Source organism: Salvelinus alpinus, chromosome 3 (assembly GCF_045679555.1).
Source record: "Salvelinus alpinus chromosome 3, SLU_Salpinus.1, whole genome shotgun sequence".
NCBI lineage: Eukaryota > Metazoa > Chordata > Actinopteri > Salmoniformes > Salmonidae > Salvelinus > Salvelinus alpinus.
Genome location: NC_092088.1, coordinates 50,801,734 through 50,826,008, shown reverse-complemented (window position 1 = coordinate 50,826,008; position 24,275 = coordinate 50,801,734). Strand labels below are relative to the sequence as shown.

At 39.8% G+C, this 24,275-nt stretch overlaps 1 protein-coding gene across 1 annotated transcript in view; it reads left to right on the top strand.

Annotated features, from left to right (window-relative positions):
* The window catches only part of LOC139570897 (VPS10 domain-containing receptor SorCS1-like), an 87,175-nt gene that overhangs the window by 39,634 nt on the left and 23,266 nt on the right, over positions 1-24,275 (top strand). The window contains exons 8-18 of the mRNA XM_071393201.1: positions 112-201; positions 815-994; positions 4,604-4,750; positions 4,846-4,948; positions 5,410-5,486; positions 5,882-5,973; positions 6,199-6,306; positions 6,599-6,716; positions 7,479-7,612; positions 23,456-23,569; positions 23,754-23,925. Coding sequence (XP_071249302.1) covers positions 112-201; positions 815-994; positions 4,604-4,750; positions 4,846-4,948; positions 5,410-5,486; positions 5,882-5,973; positions 6,199-6,306; positions 6,599-6,716; positions 7,479-7,612; positions 23,456-23,569; positions 23,754-23,925 — 1,335 coding nt within the window. The remainder of the gene's footprint in view (positions 1-111; positions 202-814; positions 995-4,603; positions 4,751-4,845; positions 4,949-5,409; positions 5,487-5,881; positions 5,974-6,198; positions 6,307-6,598; positions 6,717-7,478; positions 7,613-23,455; positions 23,570-23,753; positions 23,926-24,275) is intronic.

Below are 24,275 nucleotides of genomic sequence, written 5' to 3'. Positions count from 1 at the left end.
ATAAAAACATACAACTAAGATTATTGCGTAGTTAGTCTGTCAGCCCAATATACAGTGATTCATTGTAATAATTTTGCTCTAAATGAAATAAAAATTGCTTGGTTTCTCTAGGTACCAATGGGTGGCCGGCCTGTCCATTATGTGTCTTACAAAAGAAATGCTTTCTTCCCAATGAAGCTACCTAAGTACATATTACCAAAGGTGGGTTGGAAATATTACGTTGAGTATTACTACTATCCTGTTATGAATCCAGTGAAAAACTGTTTTGATATTATAACGCTTTTTCTGCTTTTCCAAGGCCAACTTTAATAAAATAATCATACAAATATTGAATAGAAAGTATATATATATATCAAGAATATTATAAAGCTTTCACAGAGGAATCCCAACACAGAACAGATGTACAAACACCATACTAACAATAGAATAGTTGTACAGTTTCATACAGAATTACCCCACTGGATAGAGACATCAGTTCAACGTCTAGTTTTGACTAACATTTTATTGAGTTGTCAGATAACGTGAATTCAATGTGAAATCAAAAGAAATGTGAACCATGTCATTAGATTTAGGTTAAAAGTTAGGTCCAAAAAAGACAAACTTTCCCCAAATATATTTACTTAAATTACTTTTTGAAAATCCAGTCAGTTTTCCACATTGATTCAACAGCGTCACATTGATTTATTTTGTAGGAAACAGCGTTGATTCAACCAGTTTGTGCCCAGTGGGACCACTGCAGCCCTGAAACTAAATTACGTTTTGTATTGGATTATATTGTATGACATAGTATCCTAACTCATAATTCCTTAACCAGGACTTGCAGATAATCAGCACAGATGATAACCAGGTGGTAGCAGCAGTGCAGGACTGGCACCAGAATGACTCCTACAACCTGTACATGTCAGAGGCCCGAGGACTCTTCTTCACTCTGGCCCTGGAGAACATAGTGAGCAGTGGTGGACCAGAGGGCAACATCATGATAGACCTCTATGAGGTATGTAGCAATGGCTTAGTTAGACTGCCATCCCTGTTTGTATGCACACTACCACTTCTGCCAAGAGGTCTCAACCTTTGAAGAAAATATCATAGGGCCTGTAGATTTTCCTTATCTGATAACCTCACCAATTGAAATTCCAGACTTTATGACGTGATTAATCTGTTGTTAAAAGTTTAATATGAGCTATGATGGGACCAGATTATATCTAATCAGGTCACATGGTTTAAAAAAACTCCTGGAAAAACTCCTTGCCTTGGGGGGGATGAAAGCCTGTCAAACTGCAGAAACCTTGTACTTGTTCAAATTAATTATATTTTAAAAAAGGACTGGAGGGGTTTCCTATACACAGACACAGAGAAAGGAACAATTGGATAAAACTCATAGGGCTGAGCTTGCTTTATGCAGGTTTGCATTGTGTAGTCCTGCCCTATGCAACTGTATTAGGCCTAATACAAAAGTCTATGTCAGCGATTGTGTTTATTGAATATTTTGGATTGAAAAAGTATCGGTAGCCTACTCAGCACAAGTTCGAATATCAACACATTTTTATCCCATTCCCATTCTTTTCACAAACAAATGGTATTTCTTTACTATTTAAGGTACTATTTAGATACAGAATAGCGCTGTGATGAATAGCTGCTATTTTACAGGCTCCTGACCAATTCTGCTATTTTTTGCACTGATCTTAACTTCTTTTGCACTGATCTTAACTTAACTTATTTTGTACATAATGTTTCCACCATGACCGAAAAGAGGTTCTGGACATCAGAACAGCAACAGCAATCACCTCAATTTGGAGGAAGATTTCTACTTCAACGAGTCGCCGGCACGGGACCTACTGCTCACCCCAGACCAGGTCCTAATCCCAGAGACTCAGAAAAGGAAGAGACGATGTAAGAGTGGCTGACGTGCGGGCACCCTGATGAAACTACGACAGCAAATAAATAATTTGCCTCTACCCTCTGTTCTATTGGCGAACGTACAATCACTGGAGAAAAAATTGGACGAGCTCCGTTCGAGACTAGCCTGTAAACGGGACATGAAGAACTGTAATATCCTATGTTTCTCTGAGTCGTGGCTGAACAAGAGCATGGATAATATACATCTAGCTGTTTTTTCCATACATTGGCAGGATCAAACGGCAGCCTCGGGTAAGTTCAATTGGGGACCTGGGTGTCTCTTTCTTAACATCATCTGGTGTGAGATCGCTAATATTAAGTCTCGTAGTTCTGCTCGCCTGAGTGAAAATGCCTCATGATAAACTTTAGGTTAATAAATAATACTATTTACCAAGAGAGTTTTCATCTATATATTTCATAGCTGTCTATTTACCACCACAAAATGATGCTGGCACTCAACAAGCTGTATAGGTCCTTAAGCAAACAAGAAAATTATGATCCAAAGGTTGCTTTCCTAGTGGCCGGTGATTTTAATGCAGGGAAACTGAAATCCGTTTTACCTCATTTCTACCAGCATGTCACCAGTGCAACTACAGGAGACGCAATTCTAAATCATCTTTACGCCACAAACAGAATACAAAGCTCCCCCTCGCCCTCCATTTGGCAAATCTGACCATAACTCTATCCTCTTGATTCCTGCTTAAAAGCAAAAACTCAAACAGGAAGAACCAGTGATGCGCTCCATACGAAAGTGATCTGAGGAAGCGGATGCTAAGCTACAGGACTGTTTCTCAAGCACAGGCTGGAATATGTTCCGGGATTCATCCGATGGCATTCCGAAGTTTATCACATCAGTCACCAGCTTCATTAATAAGTGCATTGACGACGTCCCCACAGTGACTGTGAGTACATATCCAAACCAGAAACCATGGATTACTGGCAACATCTGCACTACACTAAAGGCTAGAGTTGCTGCTTTCAGGGAGCGGGACACAAATCCGGACGCTTATCAGAAATCCTTCTATGACCTCAGACGAGCAATCCAACAGGCAAAGCGTCAATACATGACTAATCCTGCTACGCTGGCGCTGACGCTCGTTGGATGTGGCAGGGCTTGTAAACTATCACGGATTACAAAGGGAACCCCAGCCGCAACCTGGCCAGTGACGCGACCCTACCAGATGACCTAAATGCCTTCTATGCTCGCTTCGAGGCAAGCAAACCTGAACCATTCATGAGAGCACCGGCTGTTCCGGATGACTGTGTGATCATGATACATGTAGCTGATGTGAGTAAGACCTGTAAACAGGTTAACATTCACAAGGCCACAGGGCCAGATAGATTACCAGGATGCGTACTCAGAGCATGCGCTGACCAGCTGGAACGTGTCTTCACTGACATTTTTAATCTCTCCCTGACCTAGTCTGTAATACCTACATGTTTCAAGCAGACCACCATAGTCCCTCTGCCCAAGAATGCCAAGGTAACCTATCTAAATGACAATCACCCTATAGCACCCACATCTGTAGCAATGAAATGCTTTGAAAGGCTGGTCATGCCTCACATCAACACCACCTTCCAGACACCCTGGACCCACTCCAATTTGCATACCGTCAAACAGATCCATAGATGACGCAATCTCTATTGCACTCCAAACTTCCCTCTCCCACCTGGACAAGAGGAACACCTATGTGAAAATACTGTTCATTTACTACAGCTCAGCATTCAACACCATAGTGCCCTCCAAGCTCATCAAAAGCTAAGGACCCTGGGACTGAACACCTCCCTTTACAACTGGATTCTGAACTTCTTGATGGGCTGTCCCCAGGTGGTGAGGGTAGGCAACAACACATCAGCCACGCAGACCCTCAAAACAGGGGCCCCTTAGGGGTATGCGCTTAGTCCGCTGCTGTACTCCCTGTTCACCCACGACTGCGCGGCCTCACACAGTACCAACTCCATCATCAAGTTCGCCAACGACACGACAGTAGTAGGGCTGATTACCAACAACAAGGAAATGGCCTACAGGGAGAAGGTATGAATTCTGACGACGTGGTGACAGGTAAACAACCTCTCCCTCAATGCCAGCAAAACAAAGAAGCTGATTGTGGACTTGAGGAAACAGGCATCAATGGTCAAAAGCTTCAAGTTCCGCTTCATTCACGTTTCCGAGGAGCTGAAATGGTCAAACCTCACAGACACCATGGTGAAGAAGGCACGACAGCAACTCTTTAATTAGGATGCTGAAGAAATCCGGCCTGTCCCTGAGGGCCCTCACAGTGTTCTACAGGAGCATCATTGAGATCATACACTACCGGTCAAAAGTTTTAGAACACATACTCATTCAAGGGTTTTTCTTTATTTTTAGTAGTAGTAGTGAAGACATCAAAACTATGAAGTAGCACATATGGAATCATGTAGAGACCCCGAGCCATGGCTTGTTCTCCCCGTTTCTATCACTCAAATGCAGACAGTATAGGAGCATCATGGCAAAAACTGTAAGACTGGCCAAATGCTTCTACCGCCAGACCACCACTAGTCTGCAACGTTCTCCAAAATAGTGTTCCCTGTCAGAAATGCAATTGTGTACAGAAGACTTCACTTTCACATCAAAACTAGGGCTTCAGCTTTACTTATGTTTGAATAATTTACAGTTGTAGCTTTTGCCCCTAATTTATTTTTCATGTCTGTTTCTCAATGTTCCTAGGTAGCAGGGATAAAAGGGGTGTTCTTGTCAAATAAAGTTGTCGAGGGCCAAGTGAAAACGTTTATCACTTACAATAAGGGGCGAGACTGGCATCTTCTACAGGCTCCTACCACTGATCTGAAGGGAACCAGACTCTACTGTGTACAGGTGAGTCTGCTTTTGAAAGTGGCCAATATCTGAAAACCTGTAACTGTTTTTGTCTATAAACCACATTATGTTTTTTTTCTTTTGTTGATTTTCAGCCCTACTGTTCATTACACCTGCATCTCCATGTGTCTGACAACCCGTACACGTCTGGAAACATAGTCAGTAAGGAATCAGCTCCAGGAATTATAGTAGCATCAGGTAGGCACTATTTGAAATGTTTAGCTGTGTCTTTTGTTTATTTTTACTCTCATTAGCAATTACCACAGGGACCTCCGCTCTCCTTAAGGTTCACAATTTGCAGTGGTTGCTCAACTCTTACACTGCTCTTTTTCCACCCTTAAAGAACCCTTTTATCTTTAACTCTGTTCTCCAAGTAAATGCTGGGATTGTGGCTTAAAGCATTTTAGTCAGCTCAGTTTGATCTGTGAATTTGATCACAGCATGCCTGCATATCGGTAGACTGCCAGATGTTTGGCAAAAACAGATACAGAAGAAAAGGTTTGAATTTCTGAGTAAATACTAAATTTTTAGGAGCCTGTAGCAGAATATTTGCATCTGTATTTTTATTCCATTGTGCATTAAATATATTTTAATGTGGGTTAAGAAGGCATATGATGAAAGTGTTTAGACTATAACTATGCTATGCTTTTTACATCTAGGTACCATTGGGCCCGAGCTTACTGCCTATAATGTTAGCATTTTCATCACCTCAGATGCTGGCAACACTTGGAGAGAGGTACTGTGACTGAAAAAGACAGGGGCCACTGAAATGTGACACAAAATCAAGACAACACGTAGAAGAAAAGATCAATCTGCTTATAACTCAGTAATTTGGAGGGAGCAAACTCTGAATGCATAATGCATGATATTGTTTGCATTACCCTTGATCACATGCCATGTATACTGGTTTAAGGAAGTTTTGATTATTCTTTCCATAGAACTTCTTAGGAGCTGATAATAGTTGATGTTTTCTCACTTAAAAATACAATTTAATATGTGGCTGTGTTACATGATATAGAAGAATAGCAGTAGCCTATAGTGATACAAGTCTATCACTCATCAAAAGTATATGTGAACGGTATGCACATCTCTGACCTTTGAAAATGTGATGAAATCCTGTCCTGTTTGTAGGTATTTGAGGAGGAGTATAGTGTCCTCTTTCTTAACCAGGGTGGTGCCCTAGTGGCCATTCGACACACACCTCTCCCCATCAGACATATCTGGTATTGTTTCCTTTAACATTACAACTTCCGTGCATACTGTTACAGTATCAACATTGAATTACATTTGTCTATTGAATTACATGTGTCTATAAATGTTTTATGGACTGTATTATGTAAGCACTGAACGTCCACCTAATGATAGTGTTACAGTACCACCTATTCTATGCATGGTGAGGGTTCCACATGAGCCATGCATGAGAGCCAACATGTTGTTTCTCCATCCAGGCTGAGTTTTGATGAGGGAAAACGCTGGAACAAATACAGCTTCACCCCCTCTCCTCTCTATGTAGACGGAGTCTTAGGAGAGCCAGGGGAAGACACCCTCATCATGATGTAAGAATCAAAACAAATACTCTATGGTTAATAGTATGTATTTTGCAATGCGTTGAACGTTTAATGGACGTTTTGAAAAGAAAGAAAAATGTACTCGCTGTCAGAAGTTAGACACTTTTTATTTGTTTTCTCTTTTCACTCTTCTGAGACATTGTACAAATCCCTTGTGGTTAACTCAGGCAGCCTTTCATCTCCCACTTTTATGATAAAAAGGTATTTTACTTAATACATTTTACCTAGCAACCCCTTTTTTCAGCTATTTTTCACCATCCTTTACTTTTTGTGTTTGCAGAATATTTGGCCATTTCAGCCATCGTTCTGAGTGGCAGCTTGTCAAAATAGACTTCAAGGCCATCTTTAACAGAAGGTGTAACCCAGACGACTATCAGACCTGGCAGTTACACAATGACGTAAGAGCAACCACTTTGATACATTTGTAACGGCTTTGGGCACTTTAGTTCAATGGAATACAGTATGAAGAGAAACGTCCTATCACACCCATTTTCTATCTCAAATTTGTCTCAAAATTATGGATACTTTCTGTGTATTCACTTTCAGAACAAATGAGCAATTATACACATTTTCATGTACTTAAAAAATATATATATTAAGAGAACTTCATTACTCAGAGGCTTTTCTTTTAAACTGTTACATCCTATCACGACTCAGGATAGGACCCAGATGCAGACACAGGAGGCGGATAGTACAGTTCTCAGATATTTATTGTGAACACGGGGCAGGCAAAGAGCAGGTCAAGGACAGGCAGGGGTTCGTGATCATGCCAGAGTCAGGCAGGTACAGGACGGCAGGCAGGCTCGGGGTCAGGGCAGGCAAAGGTTATTAATTAGGCCAGAGTCAGGCAGGTACAGGACGGCAGGCAGGCTCGTGGTCAGGGCAGGCAGAATTGTCAGAACCGGGAAAACTAGGAAACAGAACTTGACAAAAAGGAAGACGGGAAAGCACGCTGGTAAGACCTGACAAGACAAGACAAACTGGCAACAGACAAATAGAGAACACAGGTATAAATACACAGGGGATAATGGGAACACCTTTAGGGGGTGGAGACAAGCACAAAGACAGGTGAAACAGATCAGGGTGTGACACATCCCAAAATAAAGTAAATTCTGAAATGTTGTAGTTAATTATTTCAAATAATACATTATTTCTCACAGGGTAAAGTCTGCATTATGGGAGTGAAAAGAATCTTTCAGAATCTGAAGCCCGACACCAGATGTGTCAAAACCAAAGATCAGTACATCTCCCAGATGTCAGACTCCTGTCCATGCACCGAGGCTGACTTTGAGTGGTGAGGAGAATACTGGCTGCTACTGTCGATAATATATAACATTCAATTCAATTCCATACCGTCTTTATTAATCCTTTCAGTGGCAATTTAAGAAGGCATCATTGGAGCACAATAACACAATGACATGCTGTTTATAACTGTATTCATAGAACTATTGACATTAACTACCTTAGACACAGTTAAAAGTAGTTTTGGGGATAAGATCAAGAAGGCAGGTAGACATCTCTATCTCCATTGTGAAGTAGAAGTTTCACAACCTTCAGCATACATTTCTGTGATCGGTTGGGTCTGTCCAGGTACATCTTTAACCATGTTTATACCTGGTTCTAACATGCATCCTTTGTTCTGATTTTGTCCACATTTTGATTGTGCCGACATTTCTAGACAGGTGTTGATGATTAAAAGATGCATTGTGGTCTGATTGTGATCAGATCTTATAAGTGTAAACAGACAAGATCAGGACAAAGGACACATGTTAGGGACAGGTATAAATTGGGCTTAAGTAGTAGGGACACTCCCCGTGAGAATGCATTTTTGGTCATGCTGGATGGAATCGTGAAGGATCATTAGGTGCTGCTCAGTGCATGTCTGGGTTGTTTGAGGGTGCAAGCATCAGATTTGTGGGATCGTCCACATTTCCAACACCGTTGTTCATCCTTTATCCACTCAATGATCTGTCTTGTGTTCAACTTCTTTAACTCTGGACAAGTTAAGATAGTGTTATTTGTCATCACAGTGATGAAAGTATGGCTAGGGTTTGGAAGGGGCCTTAGATTGAGCAGGCTCCTAGGAGCTTACATATTCACTGGTGTTGAGGATTGAAGTGGACCTCTCCTTTGGTCTAGTGGAGGCACATATGTCACATTGCTAGAAGGCCACATATCTGCTTGATAAGCATTTCACTACACTACAAGCATTTCGCTACCCTCGCATTAACATCTGCTAACCATGTGTATGTGACAAATAAAATTTGAATTTGATTTGATATATGCTTAGCCTTGGACGTCTTCTGCAGTCAGGCTGTCAAGTTAGGTAAGGTCAAAACAGTACTCCACAAATGTATCACAGTAGTCCTGTGGCATCTTACTCAAGAGCCAGTCGGCATTGGAATCTACAGTGGTTCCTCCTTTAAAAGTTGCGTCATACTGCGGCACACCTTGCGTGCTGCCGCAGCCTTCTGTGGCACGTCATTTAATTCTCAGCCATTTTTGTTATTTTAGTTATTGCTAGTTTGACTACCAGAGGGCATCTTTGAGAAGCATTTGATAGTATTCCATATTGGCATTACCAGAGAATTTAAAACCTTTTTTGTAGTAAGATAGTATATGCGATTGATTTTAAGAAATTTGGTTTAATTAACTTCTTATGGCTGCGATCCTGCTAACAGGATCAATATGACAACAGCCAGTGAAAGTGCAGGGCACCAAATTCAAACAGAAATCTCATAATTAAAATTCCTCAAGGATACAAGTATTTCACACCATTTTAAAGATAGACTTCTTGTTAATCCCACCACAGTGTCGGATTTCAAATAGGCTTTTCGGCAAAAGCACCACAAACAATTATGTTAGGTCAGAGCCAAGTCACAGAAAAGCACAGACATTTTTCCAGCCAAAGAGAGGCGTCACAAAAATCAGAAATAGAGATAGAATTATTCACTAACCTTTGATGATCTTCATCAGATGACACTCATAGGACTTCATGTTACACAATACATGTATGTTCTGTTCGATAAAGTTCATATTTATTTAAAAAAATCTCAGTATACATTGGCGCGTTATGTTCAGTAGTTCCAAAAACATCCGGTGATTTTGCAGAGAGCCACATCAATTTACAGAAATACTCATTATAAATGTTGATGAAAATACAAGGGTTAGGCATGGAACTTTAGATACACTTCTCCTTAATGCAACCGCTGTGTCCAATTTCAAAAAAGCTTTACGGAAAAAGCAAACCATGCAATAATCTGAGTAGGGCGCTCAGAGCCCAAACAAGACAAAAAGATATCCGCCATATTCTGCAGTCAACAGAAGTCAGAAATAACATTATAAACATTCACTTACCTTTGATGATCTTCATCAGAATGCACTCCCAGGAATCCCAGTTCCACAATAAATGTTTGTTTTGTTCGATAATGTCCATCATTTATGTCCAAATAACTCCGTTTTGTTTGCGTGTTCAGTACACAATCTAAACTCAGGTCCAGGCAAAAGTTCAGACGAAAAGTCATATTACAGTCCGTAGAAACATGTCAAACGAAGTATAGAATCAATCTTTAGGATGGTTTGAACATAAATCTTCAATAATGTTCCAATCGGAGAATTCCTTTGTCTTCAGAAATGCAATGGAACAGAGCTCGCTCTCACGTGAACGCGCATGGTCAGCGCATATTCAGCTCATGGCAGACCTTACTCAATCCCCTCCCACTTCACAGTAGAAGCATCAAACAAGGTTCTAAATACTGTTGACATCTAGTGGAAGCCTTAGGAAGTGCAACATGACCAATATCCCACTGTATCTTCAATAGGGAATGAGTTGAAAAACGACCAACCTCAGATTTCCCACTTCCTGGTTGGATTTCTTCTCAGGTTTTTGCCTGCCATATGAGTTCTGTTATACTCACAGACATCATTCAAACAGTTTTAAACTTCAGAGTGTTTTCTATCCAAATATACTAATAATATGCATGTATTAGCAACTGGGACTGAGTAGCAGGCAGTTTACTCTGGGCACCTCTGGGCACCTTATTCATCCAAGCTACTCAATACTGCCTCAGCCATAAAAAGTATATTTGATTGATATTATGGTGCTTCTATTCAGAGAAAAACGAAAAACTAAACCCTAAACGAAAATATGGCGCTGTACAATGTGACGGTCGGGAGTAGGCTACAGGATTGGAGGATTCTAAATTGTTTACCTTCATTCAACTTTGTTCCAATATTTCTGTAAATCAGTGATATTTATTCCCATAGTAATTCGTTATGGATCCATAACTAAATCAACATCTGCATTTTGAAAGAGTATTTTTTTATCATTATTTTATTAACAAAATGTGTTTATTTGTTTATTAGGCTACTGTGCAGTCTACAAAACATACTGTTGTAAACATGGGAAAGTGCCTAATTCCTTTCATAAGGGAGAGCAGGCCATGTCTGTACTACAGAATGCAGGGCACGCGGTAGACCGGTGTTATTTCATAGTTGTGATGTCTTCACTATTATTCTTCAATGTAGACAATAGTAAAACATTTTTTTTAAATCCTGGAATGAGTAGGTGTGTCCAAAATTTTGACTGGTACTTGCTTAATTAATTAAATTAATATTATGGTGTTTCTATTCCATTAAAAAAATGAAAAACCCTCTGGGTTTCTGTTAGAATGGAACGGAAAATATGGCGCTGTACAACGTGACGTTCGGCAGTACAATACTGGGCTATTTAACTAAATAATTCCTGTGTCGTGCGGACAGGAGACCGGGGTTCAATCCCCCGATGGGGAGGAAGGAGTAGGCTGTGTTTGTTCTTAACTGATTCCATTTGTGTTATTTCATAGTTGTGATGTCTTTACTATTATTCTTCAATGTAGAAAATAGTAAAAATATAGAAAAATCCTGGAATGAGTAGGTGTTTCCAAACTTTTGTCTGGTACTTGCTTAATTAATTTGATTAATATTATGGTGTTTCTATTCCATGAAAAATGCAAAACCCTCTGGGTTTCTGTTAGGATGGAATGGAAAATATGGCGCTGTATAATGTGTTGGTTGGCAGTACATTACTGGGCTATTTAGCTAAAGAATCCCTGTGTCGTGCGGACGGGAGACAGTGGTTGAATCCCCCAACGAGGAGGAAGGAGTAGGCTGTCCTTGTAAATAAGAATGAGTTCTTAACTGATTCCATATGTGTTATTTCATAGTTGTGATGTCTTCACTATTATTCTACAAAGTAGAAAATAGTAAAAATATAGAAACATCCTGGAATGAGTAGATGTGTCCAAACTTTTGACTAGTACTTAATTAATTTGATAAATATTATGGTGTTTCTATTCCATGAAAAACGCAAAACCCTCTGGGTAAATTCAGACCGTTTCGCTCTCGGAGCACACACTGGATGTTCGGGCCGAGGCAGTCAAGCACCCAACCTAACGTTGGCTAGCTTGCTAGCTACTTCCAGACACAAATGAGACCACTCTGATCATTTTACTCGCCCTAGCAGAGCTGGTAAGGCAGTTTTCGTGTTAACCAGAGCGTTGGTGACTGTATCTGTGCTGCTGGAAACAATTTAAATACGTTTTTTTGCCGATGTTTACTGACACTGGCCATATTCAACGGGTGTTGAGCGCTGGTAAATGAATTATTCTGCGCTCTGGTAATATCAGATGAGAGTGCTCTGAAATCGGAGTAGATAGCGAGAGCAAATTTACGAAAGCACCCGAATGTCCATTGAGAACACAGCCGACTATACCATTTAGCTAAGCGAAGAATGACAGGAATAATCAAGTCAATAAACATTGGGTAGTTAGATAGCCTATAGTTAATATACTGTCAAGTTTGATGTATAACTACTAACGTTAGGTAGATAGCTAACATACCGGTACATACTGCTTTAATGATATGCTATGTGGTTCGTAAGGACAGCGTAGCTACCAAATTGTCAGCCAACATAACGTGTAAGGTAACTTATTTGAAAAGTCATTACTTTATTACATTGAGTAGCAAGCTACCGCGAGGACGCACTCTATCGACTCTGCGGCTTGAGCATGCTTTTGGTGCACTGTCAGTAGCGCGCTGGACTTTGGGCAAGAAGGTTGAGGGTTTGAAACCTGCTCCCTGCTTGTTTCATTTGAAGTCGTGCACAATTATCAGTTTATTATTTGGTTTATATTGCCCATTCATTGTCAGTTAGAGACAGTAGTGCATTGGGACCCAAAAGCATTATGCTCAAACTCCCCCTTGGTTATTTTCAAATCAAAGAGTTTTTTTCTGAAAGCAACTTTTTTATTTTCAATCAAAAATAATTGTTATGAAAGCAAAAACGAGGCTTCAAAGTAAAGAAAATGTTTTGCAATCAAATATTTTGTAATAGAGCTCAAAACTTTATGCATTTTATTCCCCAAAAATATTTAGAGAACAAAAAATGTATTGTAAAACAAAAATTCAATTTAATTTCGCAATCAACCACCCTCCATTTTGACAATTTTTTGAGAGTCAGTTTGGCTACAACCAATACTGTTCAGCCTTTCTTTCCGACACAAAGGAAGTCATAGCGGACACCTACGAAGAAGGACTGTGTAATGATGGCATCTCAGGTAAGCAACACTGGGCGTACTTCCGTCCAACTTTTACATAGCTAGTAGTTAGCTCCTACGATTCAGTGTCGGCTCATAACATTCTACTATATTACATAGATACATATCGTAGAATGATAAATCATGCAATTATTTTTCTCAAGCTAACAAAAAGCATTTAGCTATGAACGCCTGTTTTCAGTTTTTTCAGTTTCAGCCATTTTCAGTTTAATTAATCTAACTTTCTTTCATAGCAACTCATAAGCAGGCCATGTCCTATTTGTTTTATAGTCGATATATAATCATATTTCATGACAGTGTAACGGTTAGCTTTGTTTACAGAAGGATGAAAGAACATAATATATCTGTCAGGGAATGCTATTCTGATATGTCAGTTGAAGAGTTAGACCAGAAAGTCAGCGCCATTAAGGCAAGGATGCCCCATGCGGACTTTAGAATGGTCAAAGGAAGTCTCAGAGCAATGGGCCATCATGTACAACGGCGAAGAGTTAGGGAGTCTTTGCGGCATGTAGGTGGTGCAGGTATCATTGCCAGAATGATCCAGCTTCGTTGCATTGCTCGGCAAAAATACTCTGTTCCTGCACCCCTGTCTCTCGTCCACATTGATACAAATCAGAAATTGATAAGGTACTAAGATGTATAATGTCTCCATCAAATCGAAGTTATTTAAACTTTTTTATGCTTACTTATTCCTTGACAAATGTTCAATGATGTATGAAATTGGAGTTGTTCTTCATCAACTGGTATACATAAATACTGAAGCAGGTTAATAGGTTAAACATTTCACTTTTAATTCCAATGCTTTTTTTCAAGATATAACAGATAAGTATATTATTTTGTATACATATTGCATATTTCCCATCACCTAATGAACAACCACAATACCAGCCTGGTGTTAAGCTTTCTGTGCTGTGTTGACATATCCTGAATATGACATCTGCTGCTTTAGCTTGAACAGTCATATCTCAGTTATTGTTTTCATATCTACAAAGAAGAAGCTATTTTATTTACTTTCAGAGTGTGAGCTGATCAAGGGGTCAAAAATGTAGATATTGCCAGATGTTCACTGTCCGAGAAACAGGCTGTGGAAGCTTTATTGCTGGCAAAAGTGTCTATAACCAGAAATAATTAAACTGTTCTGTGTTCTTTTTCTCTCTTCCTCGCTGCCTGTCTTGTTGTACATGGAACCTGTTTCACATGGACAGTTTGGAGGAAGAAGGATACACTGTTGAATTTTATCCACCTCTTCTGTGTGGGATATGTGTCCCTACCTCGTCTGTGGGCAGATCTGCAGCATTTCACAGAGAGTTGGAATAATCACCCTTTAAGTACAGAGCTGAACCTGACACCTCACCAGCTGTGGGATATCAGAATCAGAACACCTGTGCACATTTTTGTTTTTACCTTAGCACTACACAACTGATTCAAATGATCAAGTCATCATCAAGCTTCAAGTGGTATTTATGTCTAATAATGACATTATCTTCTATTGTTTGTCCTTATGTGTCTGTTTTTCAGCATAAAGTACTCTTTGGCCATTTAGTGTGGACACCAGGTCAGACCACACACCCCTTCTCCCTATATCCTCTAGGTTATATTAGCTGTGATGGTGAACCCCTCTCGCATCTGAACTGGCTGACACAGAGGGCACAGCATGATCATAGGTGAGAGGTCAGGTCAACAGGAAGTATTATTAAAGAGATGCTTTACATTGAAATACAGATAGAGATGTAGTAGTCCCAGAGTTATTGATCCAAGGTCAGTTTTGCATTTCACCTCCTGATGATTATGATGACTGACTGTGTGAGAATAAAAAAACAAGGCTTAATCAAGCTCTCTATCAATCTGTCTCTCGTCTGCAGGTATGTTTTGATGTGAGAGAGCAAGCCAGTCCTGTCATCGCCACCTCACCCGCTCTTACGATAACCTTCGGGTCAACTGGGGGCCCAAGGCTGGTTAGGAGATACCGCCAGAGACACTGTAATTGTGATGAACTGAGAGAATATTAGGGTTGCACTGTAAGTCATTAATCATATGCTGTCTGCCTCTGTTCTTACCTCTTTCCCTTTCTGTCTTCTACACCGCTCTCCCCACATAGTCTTTCTTCCTCGTTTTATAATGCACACCATATGTGCATTGAAGTACAGATTGAACTTGTATTTATAATATAATATTACAATGATCATAATTATAATGCATGTATTATGTATTTATAACACCTGTATAATGAACTTCTTTCAATAAAGCGTTTCACATTCTCCACTGGTTGAAATTAAGTATCTCACTGAAATGCTATCCTGTGTCCTCAGATTAATGCAGATGAAGGCAGTTAGATATGCATAGTTTTTTTTCTGTGTATATGAATTACAAATCAGCCTTCACTTAAATCATGTTTCTAGTCTGTTGCATAGTTACAATGTGTAATCATTGATTTCCCAGGAGCAGGAGTAGTAAACACTGTTGAAGTGTATAATTGTAATACATACATGCAGACACAGCATCATTCAAAGAATGGAGTTTGATACACCTGGTATTGGATACGACTGAAAAAAATAATGTCTCAGAGTCATATCTGAACCACACCTTTATTTGCCAAGGAAGAGTACATGATCATTGAATATATTCAGTGTACAGGCTACAATGTGGGGGATCTCATGCGTGGTAATAACTACAGTACATGTTTATAGGACTTGCATCCTTGGCACAATAAAGTTATTATATTCCACTCAATACATAGGCTTCATTAATACCATTCAGACTTGAAGTTGATACAACAACTATGATAGCTGAGGTACATAGATTGGTATGAATATTAGTTCAGAACCTAACATTTCAGGGTCCATACACAGATCGGCTACATACTGTAGCTAGCTACACATCCATAGGCATACAGTTATTTTTATCCTCCACTACACAATAAGCAAGTAAATAGTTAGCTAGCTATGTTACTTCAGCTGCATTGCACGGCAAGGCAAGCTTACACAATTGAACATTCAATTTGCAGTAAATGCTTAATCTAGCTAGATTCTTTACATCCACGGTTTCCCAAGACGACAGCCTGGTTTTCTCAGGAGTCTCTAAAACATTAAACAACACGAATTACAATGTCATACTGTACTCATATCATAACACCAGCTAGCTAGCTGGCTAATGTTAGCTCGTCAGTTAACTTGCTAAATCGCATTTTTAGCTTGACTCGTTATGACGTTATAACAACTTACATCTACTTCCCCGTAATGTTTTGTCAGCCATCGTTGTTGAAGAAAGCTCCAGGGACGGGTGGCACGCGTCAAATTCGTCATTGGAAACACTCGATATGATTGGTTATATAAAAACCTTGGGATCCAAATGCATAATGAGAGCTCTACCTCCCCCTTGTGGCGGTCTGGAGCAATGAAGCCGTGACGCTGGGTACCTCTAAGTCCCGCGGTGTACGCTCAACTTTTAAAGGAGGAACCACAGTACATCTGATTCTGTAGCCGTTCTGCCCCTCAAGGGTTCTAAGCATGTTTACCAGTGTGTAAATAGACAGTGCGAAGGCATCAGAGGCTTCTGTGTCTCCAAACTCGACAGTGGGTTCAGAATGGTGCCTATCTCACATTAGACGAGTTGGTGGAACTGGCCATACTTATCCTGCAGGGCTTGTCAGAAAGCAGTGTAAGGCCTTGAGTCTTGGATGAAGGCCTTTGCAAGCCGGAATGCACTGAGTAGCACTTGATACTTATACTGCTCATTCAGGTGTCTTGATTGCAGGTTAACATAAATGTGAGTGGTTACAGGATCAGGCACTAGATCAGACACTAATTCCTACTTCATAGTAGGGCCGTTCGAAAATGTATTTTTAATTTTTATTAGAAAGGCTTTCTTGAACGTGAACGTTCATGTGCCTTAAAGAGTGACTGCCCCTAAAACGCAGCTAATCCCTTTCAAAATGGCCTATGTGGCATTAATATAAGTCAGAAACACGTATTTGAGTGTCGAAATTTACTATAAAGTATTAAATAGGATCATTTTGGTCATATACTCAGCCTGGTCTAAAACGGAGATTGGAACCTCAGTGCATCACAACGCGTAAAGGAAGGTTGGGAATGGATTACAATTATGTCAACAAATCATGCCCCCTTTTGCCAACTCCACATGCAAATCGCCCCTCTTCCCTCTTCGCTTCCCTTCATTGAGGGGGTTTGATTAATCTGTCCCAGGCATGTTTTGCTTGCATTTGTTTTGGAACTGGCCTGCCTTCCAGGTGTGAGCCAGATGCCCCGTTCAAAGCCGATGACGGAGTCGGCTCAAATCAAAAGTGACGTAATTAGCACGTGTTGTAATGAGTAGGATTATGTGTTTTCACATGCAAACGTGATTGCTTTTGATAACAACGCTTTATCTGCCTTCCAAATAAAAACTAGTTCAAACATATGCACTGAAGAAGAATATAAACGCAACATGTAGAAGTGTCAAAGATTTTACTGAGTTACAGTTCAGGAAATGAGTTAATTGAAATAAATTCATTTGGCCCAAGTCTATGGAATTCACATGACTGGGAATACAGACAAGCATCGGTTACAGATACCTTAAAAAAAAGTAGGGGCGTGGATCAGAAAACCAGTCAGTATCTGGTGTGACCACCATTTTCCTCATGCAGCGCGACACATCTCCTTCGCATAGAGTTGATCTGGCTGTTGATTGTGGCCTGTGGAATGTTGTCCCACTCCTCTTCAATGGCTGTGTGAAGTTGCTGGATATTTGCAGGAACTGGAACACTCGATCCAGAGCATCCCAAACATGTATGCAGGCCGTGGAAGAACTGGGACATTATCAGCTTCCAGGAACTTTTTAATGATCCTTGCGACATAGAACCGTGCATTAACATGATGTCACGACTTCCACCAAAGGTGGCTCCTCTCCCTGTTCAGGCGGCGCCTGGCGGTCGAGATCTGACACATGAGGTGATGGCGGTGGATGAATGGCATGACAGTGGGCCTCAAGATCTCGTCACGGTATCTCTGTGCATTCAAATTACCATCGATAAAATGCAATTGTACTCTTTGTCTGTAGCTTAACGCCTGCCCATACCATAACCCAATCGCCACCATGGGGCACTCTGTCCACAATGTTGAAATCAGCAAACTGAAATATCACATTTACATAAGTATTCAGACCCTTTACTCAGTACTTTGTTGAAGCACCTTTGGCAGCGATTACAGCCTCGAGTCTTCTTGGATATGACACTACAAGCTTGGCAGACCTGTATTTGGGGAGTTTCTCCCATTCTTCTCTGCAGATCCTCTCAAGCTCTGTCAGGTTGGATGGGTAGCGTAGCTGCACAGCTATTTTCAGGTCTCTCCAGAGATGTTCGATCAGGTTCAAGTCCAGGCTCTGGCTAGGCCACTCAAGGACATTCAGAGACTTGTCCCGAAGCCACTCCTGCACTGTCTTGGCTGTGTGCTTTGGGTCACTGATGGAGGCCACTATGTTCTTGGGGATCTTCAATGCTGCAGAAATGTTTTGGTACCCTTCCCCAGATCTGTGCCTCGACACAATCCTGTCTCAGAGCTCAACAGACAATTCCTTCGACCTCATGGTTTGGTTTTTGCTCTGACATGCACTGTCAACTGTGGGACCTTCCAAGTCATGTTCAATCAATTGAATTTACCACAGGTGGACTCCAATCAAGTTGTAAAAACATCTCAAGGATGATCAATGGAACCAGGATGCACCTGAGTTCAATTTCGAGTCTCATAGCAAAGGGTCTGAATACTTATGTAAATAAGGTATTTAATATATATATATTTTTTTTTTGCTTTGTCATTATTGGGTATTGTGTGTAGATTGATGAAGATGTAATGTAACAAAATGTGAACAAAGCGAATGGGTCTGTATGTACCTATCTACCTCAATTACCTCGTACCCCTGCATATCGACTGGTACTCTGTTTATATAGCGAAGTTATCGTTATGCATTGTGTATTTATTACTCGTGTTACAATTTTTCTATTATCTCTGCATTGTAAGTAAACATTCCACTGGTAGTCTACACCTGTTGTTTATGAAGCATGCGACAAATACAATTTTATTTTATTTGATACATTTTATATTACTGGTATATTTACTAGTAAACTACCAGAATTTTGGTGACGTTATTATTTTGTTGTTCAATTTTATCACATGACATCTAATGGCCTTTTTGGGTACTTCAGATTATCTCTGTGTGGCTTTATCACATGTAAAATATATAAACTAATAAAATAAACCCGTAAAACATTATCCTTAATATTAAACCATCAACTTAGTGAATTCAATTGGTGTTTAATATTAGGGTTTCAGCATGAAATATATATATATTTATATTTTACACACTTATTTATTTTACTATGTCTTTGTTGTAAATGTGTTTGGGCCAAACTGGTGGCAGTTGTGAAAAAAGTCAATGGAAAATAATGCCATTGTTGATTAGATGCCTTTTCATAATTAAGCCTATTTTCTCTTGAACCATATGGTCTATCCACTAAAACACATAAAACATTTATACTATATATGAATAATATATATATTCTTAAGTTATTCAAGTATAAATTACCAAAGTTACCATAGATTGCCATAGACGGAACATTAAGTTTTGCAACCTTATGTTTGCTTGAATGTGAGTGTTTGAATATGTATTTGGTTTGTGTGTGTGTGTGTGTCACCGATGCTGTAATTTGTTTACTGGAACCAAACTTTTGATTCCAGCTAACATACAACCAGCTAACATAGAAAAGCTCATCCACTGTTTAAAAATTGCCTTTTTGCCTTTGTGCAGATTGCCATGTCTCATTTTCGATTAATTGAAAATGATACTTTTTTCAAAGTATCTATCTTTTTTCAAACAAGCCTTGCAGAGCTGGCTACAATTTCAATTTCGTCCCCCTGAAAAGATAGAACAAATATTACAACAAATATTATGGCTGAACTCAAATGTGCTGGTTGATAAAATACCTGTATTTATGGGAAAGATGTTTGAGAAGGGTATTTTGTTCTTAAATTATATTGTAAATTGTAATGGTAGAGTTATGTCCTTCATGGAGTTATCAGAATTGTACGGGAAGGTCTGCTCAATCCAAGATTACAATCAAACAATTGATTACAGCATTGCCCCAAAAATGGAGGAGGCGGGTGGAAGCGGGAGGAGGTAGGGAACTGGTCTGTCTGCCCAATATAAAGGATCAAAACTGGCGGAGGAATAAAAATAGCATAAATAGGAAAGTATACCAGTTTCATTTGAGGACCAGGATGTTGACAACTGTGCCATACTGATTGCAAAATAGTTGGGAAGAGATTTTTGATGTACCGATTCCATGGTACATACAGTGGGGCAAAAAAGTATTTAGTCAGCCACCAATTGTGCAAGTTCTCCCACTTAAAAAGATGAGAGAGGCCTGTAATTTTCATCATAGGTACACTTCAACTATGACAGACAAAATGAGGTAAAAAAATCCAGAAAATCACATTGTAGGATTTTTCATGAATTTATTTGCAAATTATGGTAGAAAATAAGTATTTGGTCACCTACAAACAAGCAAGATTTCTGGCTCTCACAGACCTGTAACTTCTTCTTTAAGAGGCTGCTCTGTCCTCCACTCGTTACCTGTATTAATGGCACCTGTTTGAACTTGTTATCAGTATAAAAGACACCTGTCCACAACCTCAAACAGTCACACTCCAAACTCCACTATGGCCAAGACCAAAGAGCTGTCAAAGGACACCAGAAACAAAATTGTAGACCTGCACCAGGCTGGGAAGACTGAATCTGCAATAGGTAAGCAGCTTGGTTTGAAGAAATCAACTGTGGGAGCAATTATTAGGAAATGGAAGACATACAAGACCACTGATAATCTCCCTCGATCTGGGGCTCCACGCAAGATCTCACCCCGTGGGGTCAAAATGATCACAAGAACGGTGAGCAAAAATCCCAGAACCACACGGGGGGACCTAGTGAATGACCTGCAGAGAGCTGGGACCAAAGTAACAAAGCCTAACATCAGTAACACACTACGCCGCCAGGGACTCAAATCCTGCAGTGCCCCTGCAGTGCCCCTGCTTAAGCCAGTACATGTCCAGGCCCGTCTGAAGTTTGCTAGAGAGCATTTGGATGATCCAGAAGAAGATTGGGAGAATGTCATATGGTCAGATGAAACCAAAATATAACTTTTTGGTAAAAACTCAACTCGTCGTGTTTGGAGGACAAAGAATTCTGAGTTGCATCCAAAGAACACCATACCTACTGTGAAGCATGGGGGTGGAAACATCATGCTTTGGAGCTGTTTTTCTGCAAAGGGACCAGGACGACTGATCCGTGTAAAGGACAGAATGAATTGGGCCATGTATCGTGAGATTTTGAGTGAAAACCTCCTTCCATCAACAAGGGCATTGAAGATCACTCGTGGCTGGGTCTTTCAGCATGACAATGATCCCAAACACACCGCCCGGGCAACGAAGGAGAGGCTTCGTAAGAAGCATTTCAAGGTCCTGGAGTGGCCTAGCCAGTCTCCAGATCTCAACCCAATAGAAAATCTTTGGAGGGAGTTGAAAGTCCGTGTTGCCCAGCAACAGCCCCAAAACATCACTGCTCTAGAGGAGATCTGCATGGAGGAATGGGCCAAAATACCAGCAACAGTGTTTGAAAACCTTGTGAAGACTTACAGAAAACGTTTGACCTCTGTCATTGCCAACAAAGGGTATATAACAAAGTATTGAGATAAACTTTTGTTATTGACCAAATACTTATTTTCCACCATAATTTGCAAATAAATTCATAAAAAATCTTACAATGTGATTTTCTGGATTATTTTTTCTCATTTTGTCTGTCATAATTGAAGTGTACCTATGATGAAAATTACAGGCCTCTCTCATCTTTTTAAGTGGGAGAACTTGCACAATTGGTGGCTGACTAAATACTTTTTTGCCCCACTGTATATGAGTTGATATATAAAACAATGCAAGATTTAAGACTTCGTGCTTTTCAGCTAAAATTATTATATAGAATTCTTGCCACCAATAAAATGTTGAATATTTGGAGCATAAAATCATCAAAGCTCTGCAGATTTTGTTGTGAGGATACAGAATCAATAGACCATTTATTTTGGTATTGCCCTCAGGTATCCTGATTCTGGTCTCAGGTTCAGGAATGGCTGAAAATCTTAAATTGACCCTAGAAATAGTACTGTTAGGAGATCTGGAGAGACCGGGTCACTTATATTACTAATATATTAATAATCTTAGTTAAAGTATTTATCTTCAACACGCCATCTGTAAATTCTATTTGATTAGATAGATTGAAATTGTACGTTAAACATCATAGCATAGTTGAAAGATATGTGTTGCGTAGAAACACGAAGGGGGTGGTCAGCAGAGATAGATGGGATGGGCTGAGTGAAGCTGAGGGTTGGTGTGTGGAATTGGAGACAAGTGGGAGTGGAGTTGCTGTGTGAGAGAGTGAATGATGGTCAAAAGATAAAGGAGAAAAAAAGTCAAAATAAAACATAATAAAAGTACAGTTGAATGACACTAAGTGGCAGTGCTTTTACAACTAATGCCGGTTTGCCTGAGGCTGATGCCGTGCAGGTGTTTGTACACATGCATATACACACTCTCATTCAAATAAACACATACAAGAACACACACATACATGTAATAGTGCCAGACATGCACACAAACATATAAAGTAGGCATTGCTGTTATGATTTTAGTTGTCCTTGATGTTTAAAGGTTTGCATTGTTGTTTGGTGTTTTCTTCTGTCTTTTCCTTTTTTCTCTTTAGTTCATTCTCTTGGTTGTTGGTGCATTGGGGGTGGGGAATTGAATTAATTGTATTTTTTATATATTTTTCTTCCCGGGGGGGGGGACTGTGGGAGGGGTCTTGAATGGTTGAGGGACAGCTATTGGGGAACTTTGGGGGGATCTTGGAGGGTTTGGGTTTCACAAGCTTGTGATCATGAAAAAGGAAACTATGACATATATTTTATATCACTATCATGCATACGCACCCTCACACATAAGGATTGCTCTGTTGCAGAAAGACTGATACATGTTTGATAGTGTCTTGATGCTGTATTGTTTGTCCTTCATGTTCTAATACCTTAATGTTACCCCTTCCTTGTGTTTTTTGTAATAAATAATTAAAAATGATAATTAAAATAAATAATTAAAAAATACTTTGAAAGGTTCACTGACATCTGTCAATCAATCAATTAATCAAGTTTATATGATATCTGTTTACATAACATGTTCTTACAGAGCTCCAAAGCCAGTAAACAATATTAAACATATTTAGATGTTTTTTTTCTTCTTAAGGTTATTTTGATGTCGAACACACCAAACATAATACTCTATCAAACTATGTAATGATTGGTATTAAAAATCAAGTACATTCAAATCTGTCTATTTTTATTTTACAGTCTGTTTTACTAATAAACCTTAAAAACAGACATCCACGTTCTGTACTTAATGCTTATTACTGATCTCAAGACTTGTAGCCTATTGATTTCTCTCTCCCACCCCAAATAGTGATTATGGCTTTGAGAGGCAGAGTGATGGAGGATGCACCCCTGTCTTTTGGTTTGTTCCATCCTCCGTGGCCACAGACTGCACCACTGGGGTCAGCTTCCTCAACACTACTGGGTATGGCAAATCTTCATTTAAACATTATGTACTGCTTAACTAGTCAGAAATGCACTCAAAAGAAAGTACACTATTAGAGATCCCCAAAGTTGACAGTATATTTTCTTGTTTTATTTCTTCATATGTATTTAATATAGAGTATGGGCTGTCTAGTTATTTATGTCTGTATGTGTGTATGTTGCAGATACCGTAAGGCTCTGTCCAATAACTGCACTGCGGTAACCCTGGGGAAGTATAGCCCTAGGAGCCAGAGGTGTCCCCGCCAGGCCCCGAGAGGTCTGCAGCTGGTCACCAGTGAGGGGACACTTACAGCCACCATGGGGGACAACATCACCTTCCTGGTGTTTCTGGACGAGGTAATGTCTGGAAAATTTCTTAGACATCTTATCAACTATTGAAAGCATGTGCTGGGTCGTTCCACCAATTGTGTGCCTTTTGAGTAGCGTAACTTGGTGATACATTTTTTTAATAATAATCTGTCATAAAGAGCACATATTCAACTTAGATAACAAACATGTTTTGCCATTTCAAGAGGTTAATAAAAAAAGACAATAGCAAGTGCCTATTAAGTGCCAAGTAAAGTAACAGGGTTGACGATTTCATCTTAAATCAGCCATAAATCCTCTTTTGACAGGGGAATAGAAGCTTGTTGTGTGCAACAGGGAGGGGAAATTGAATGTAAGCTTCACCCAATAAAAAATAAAAA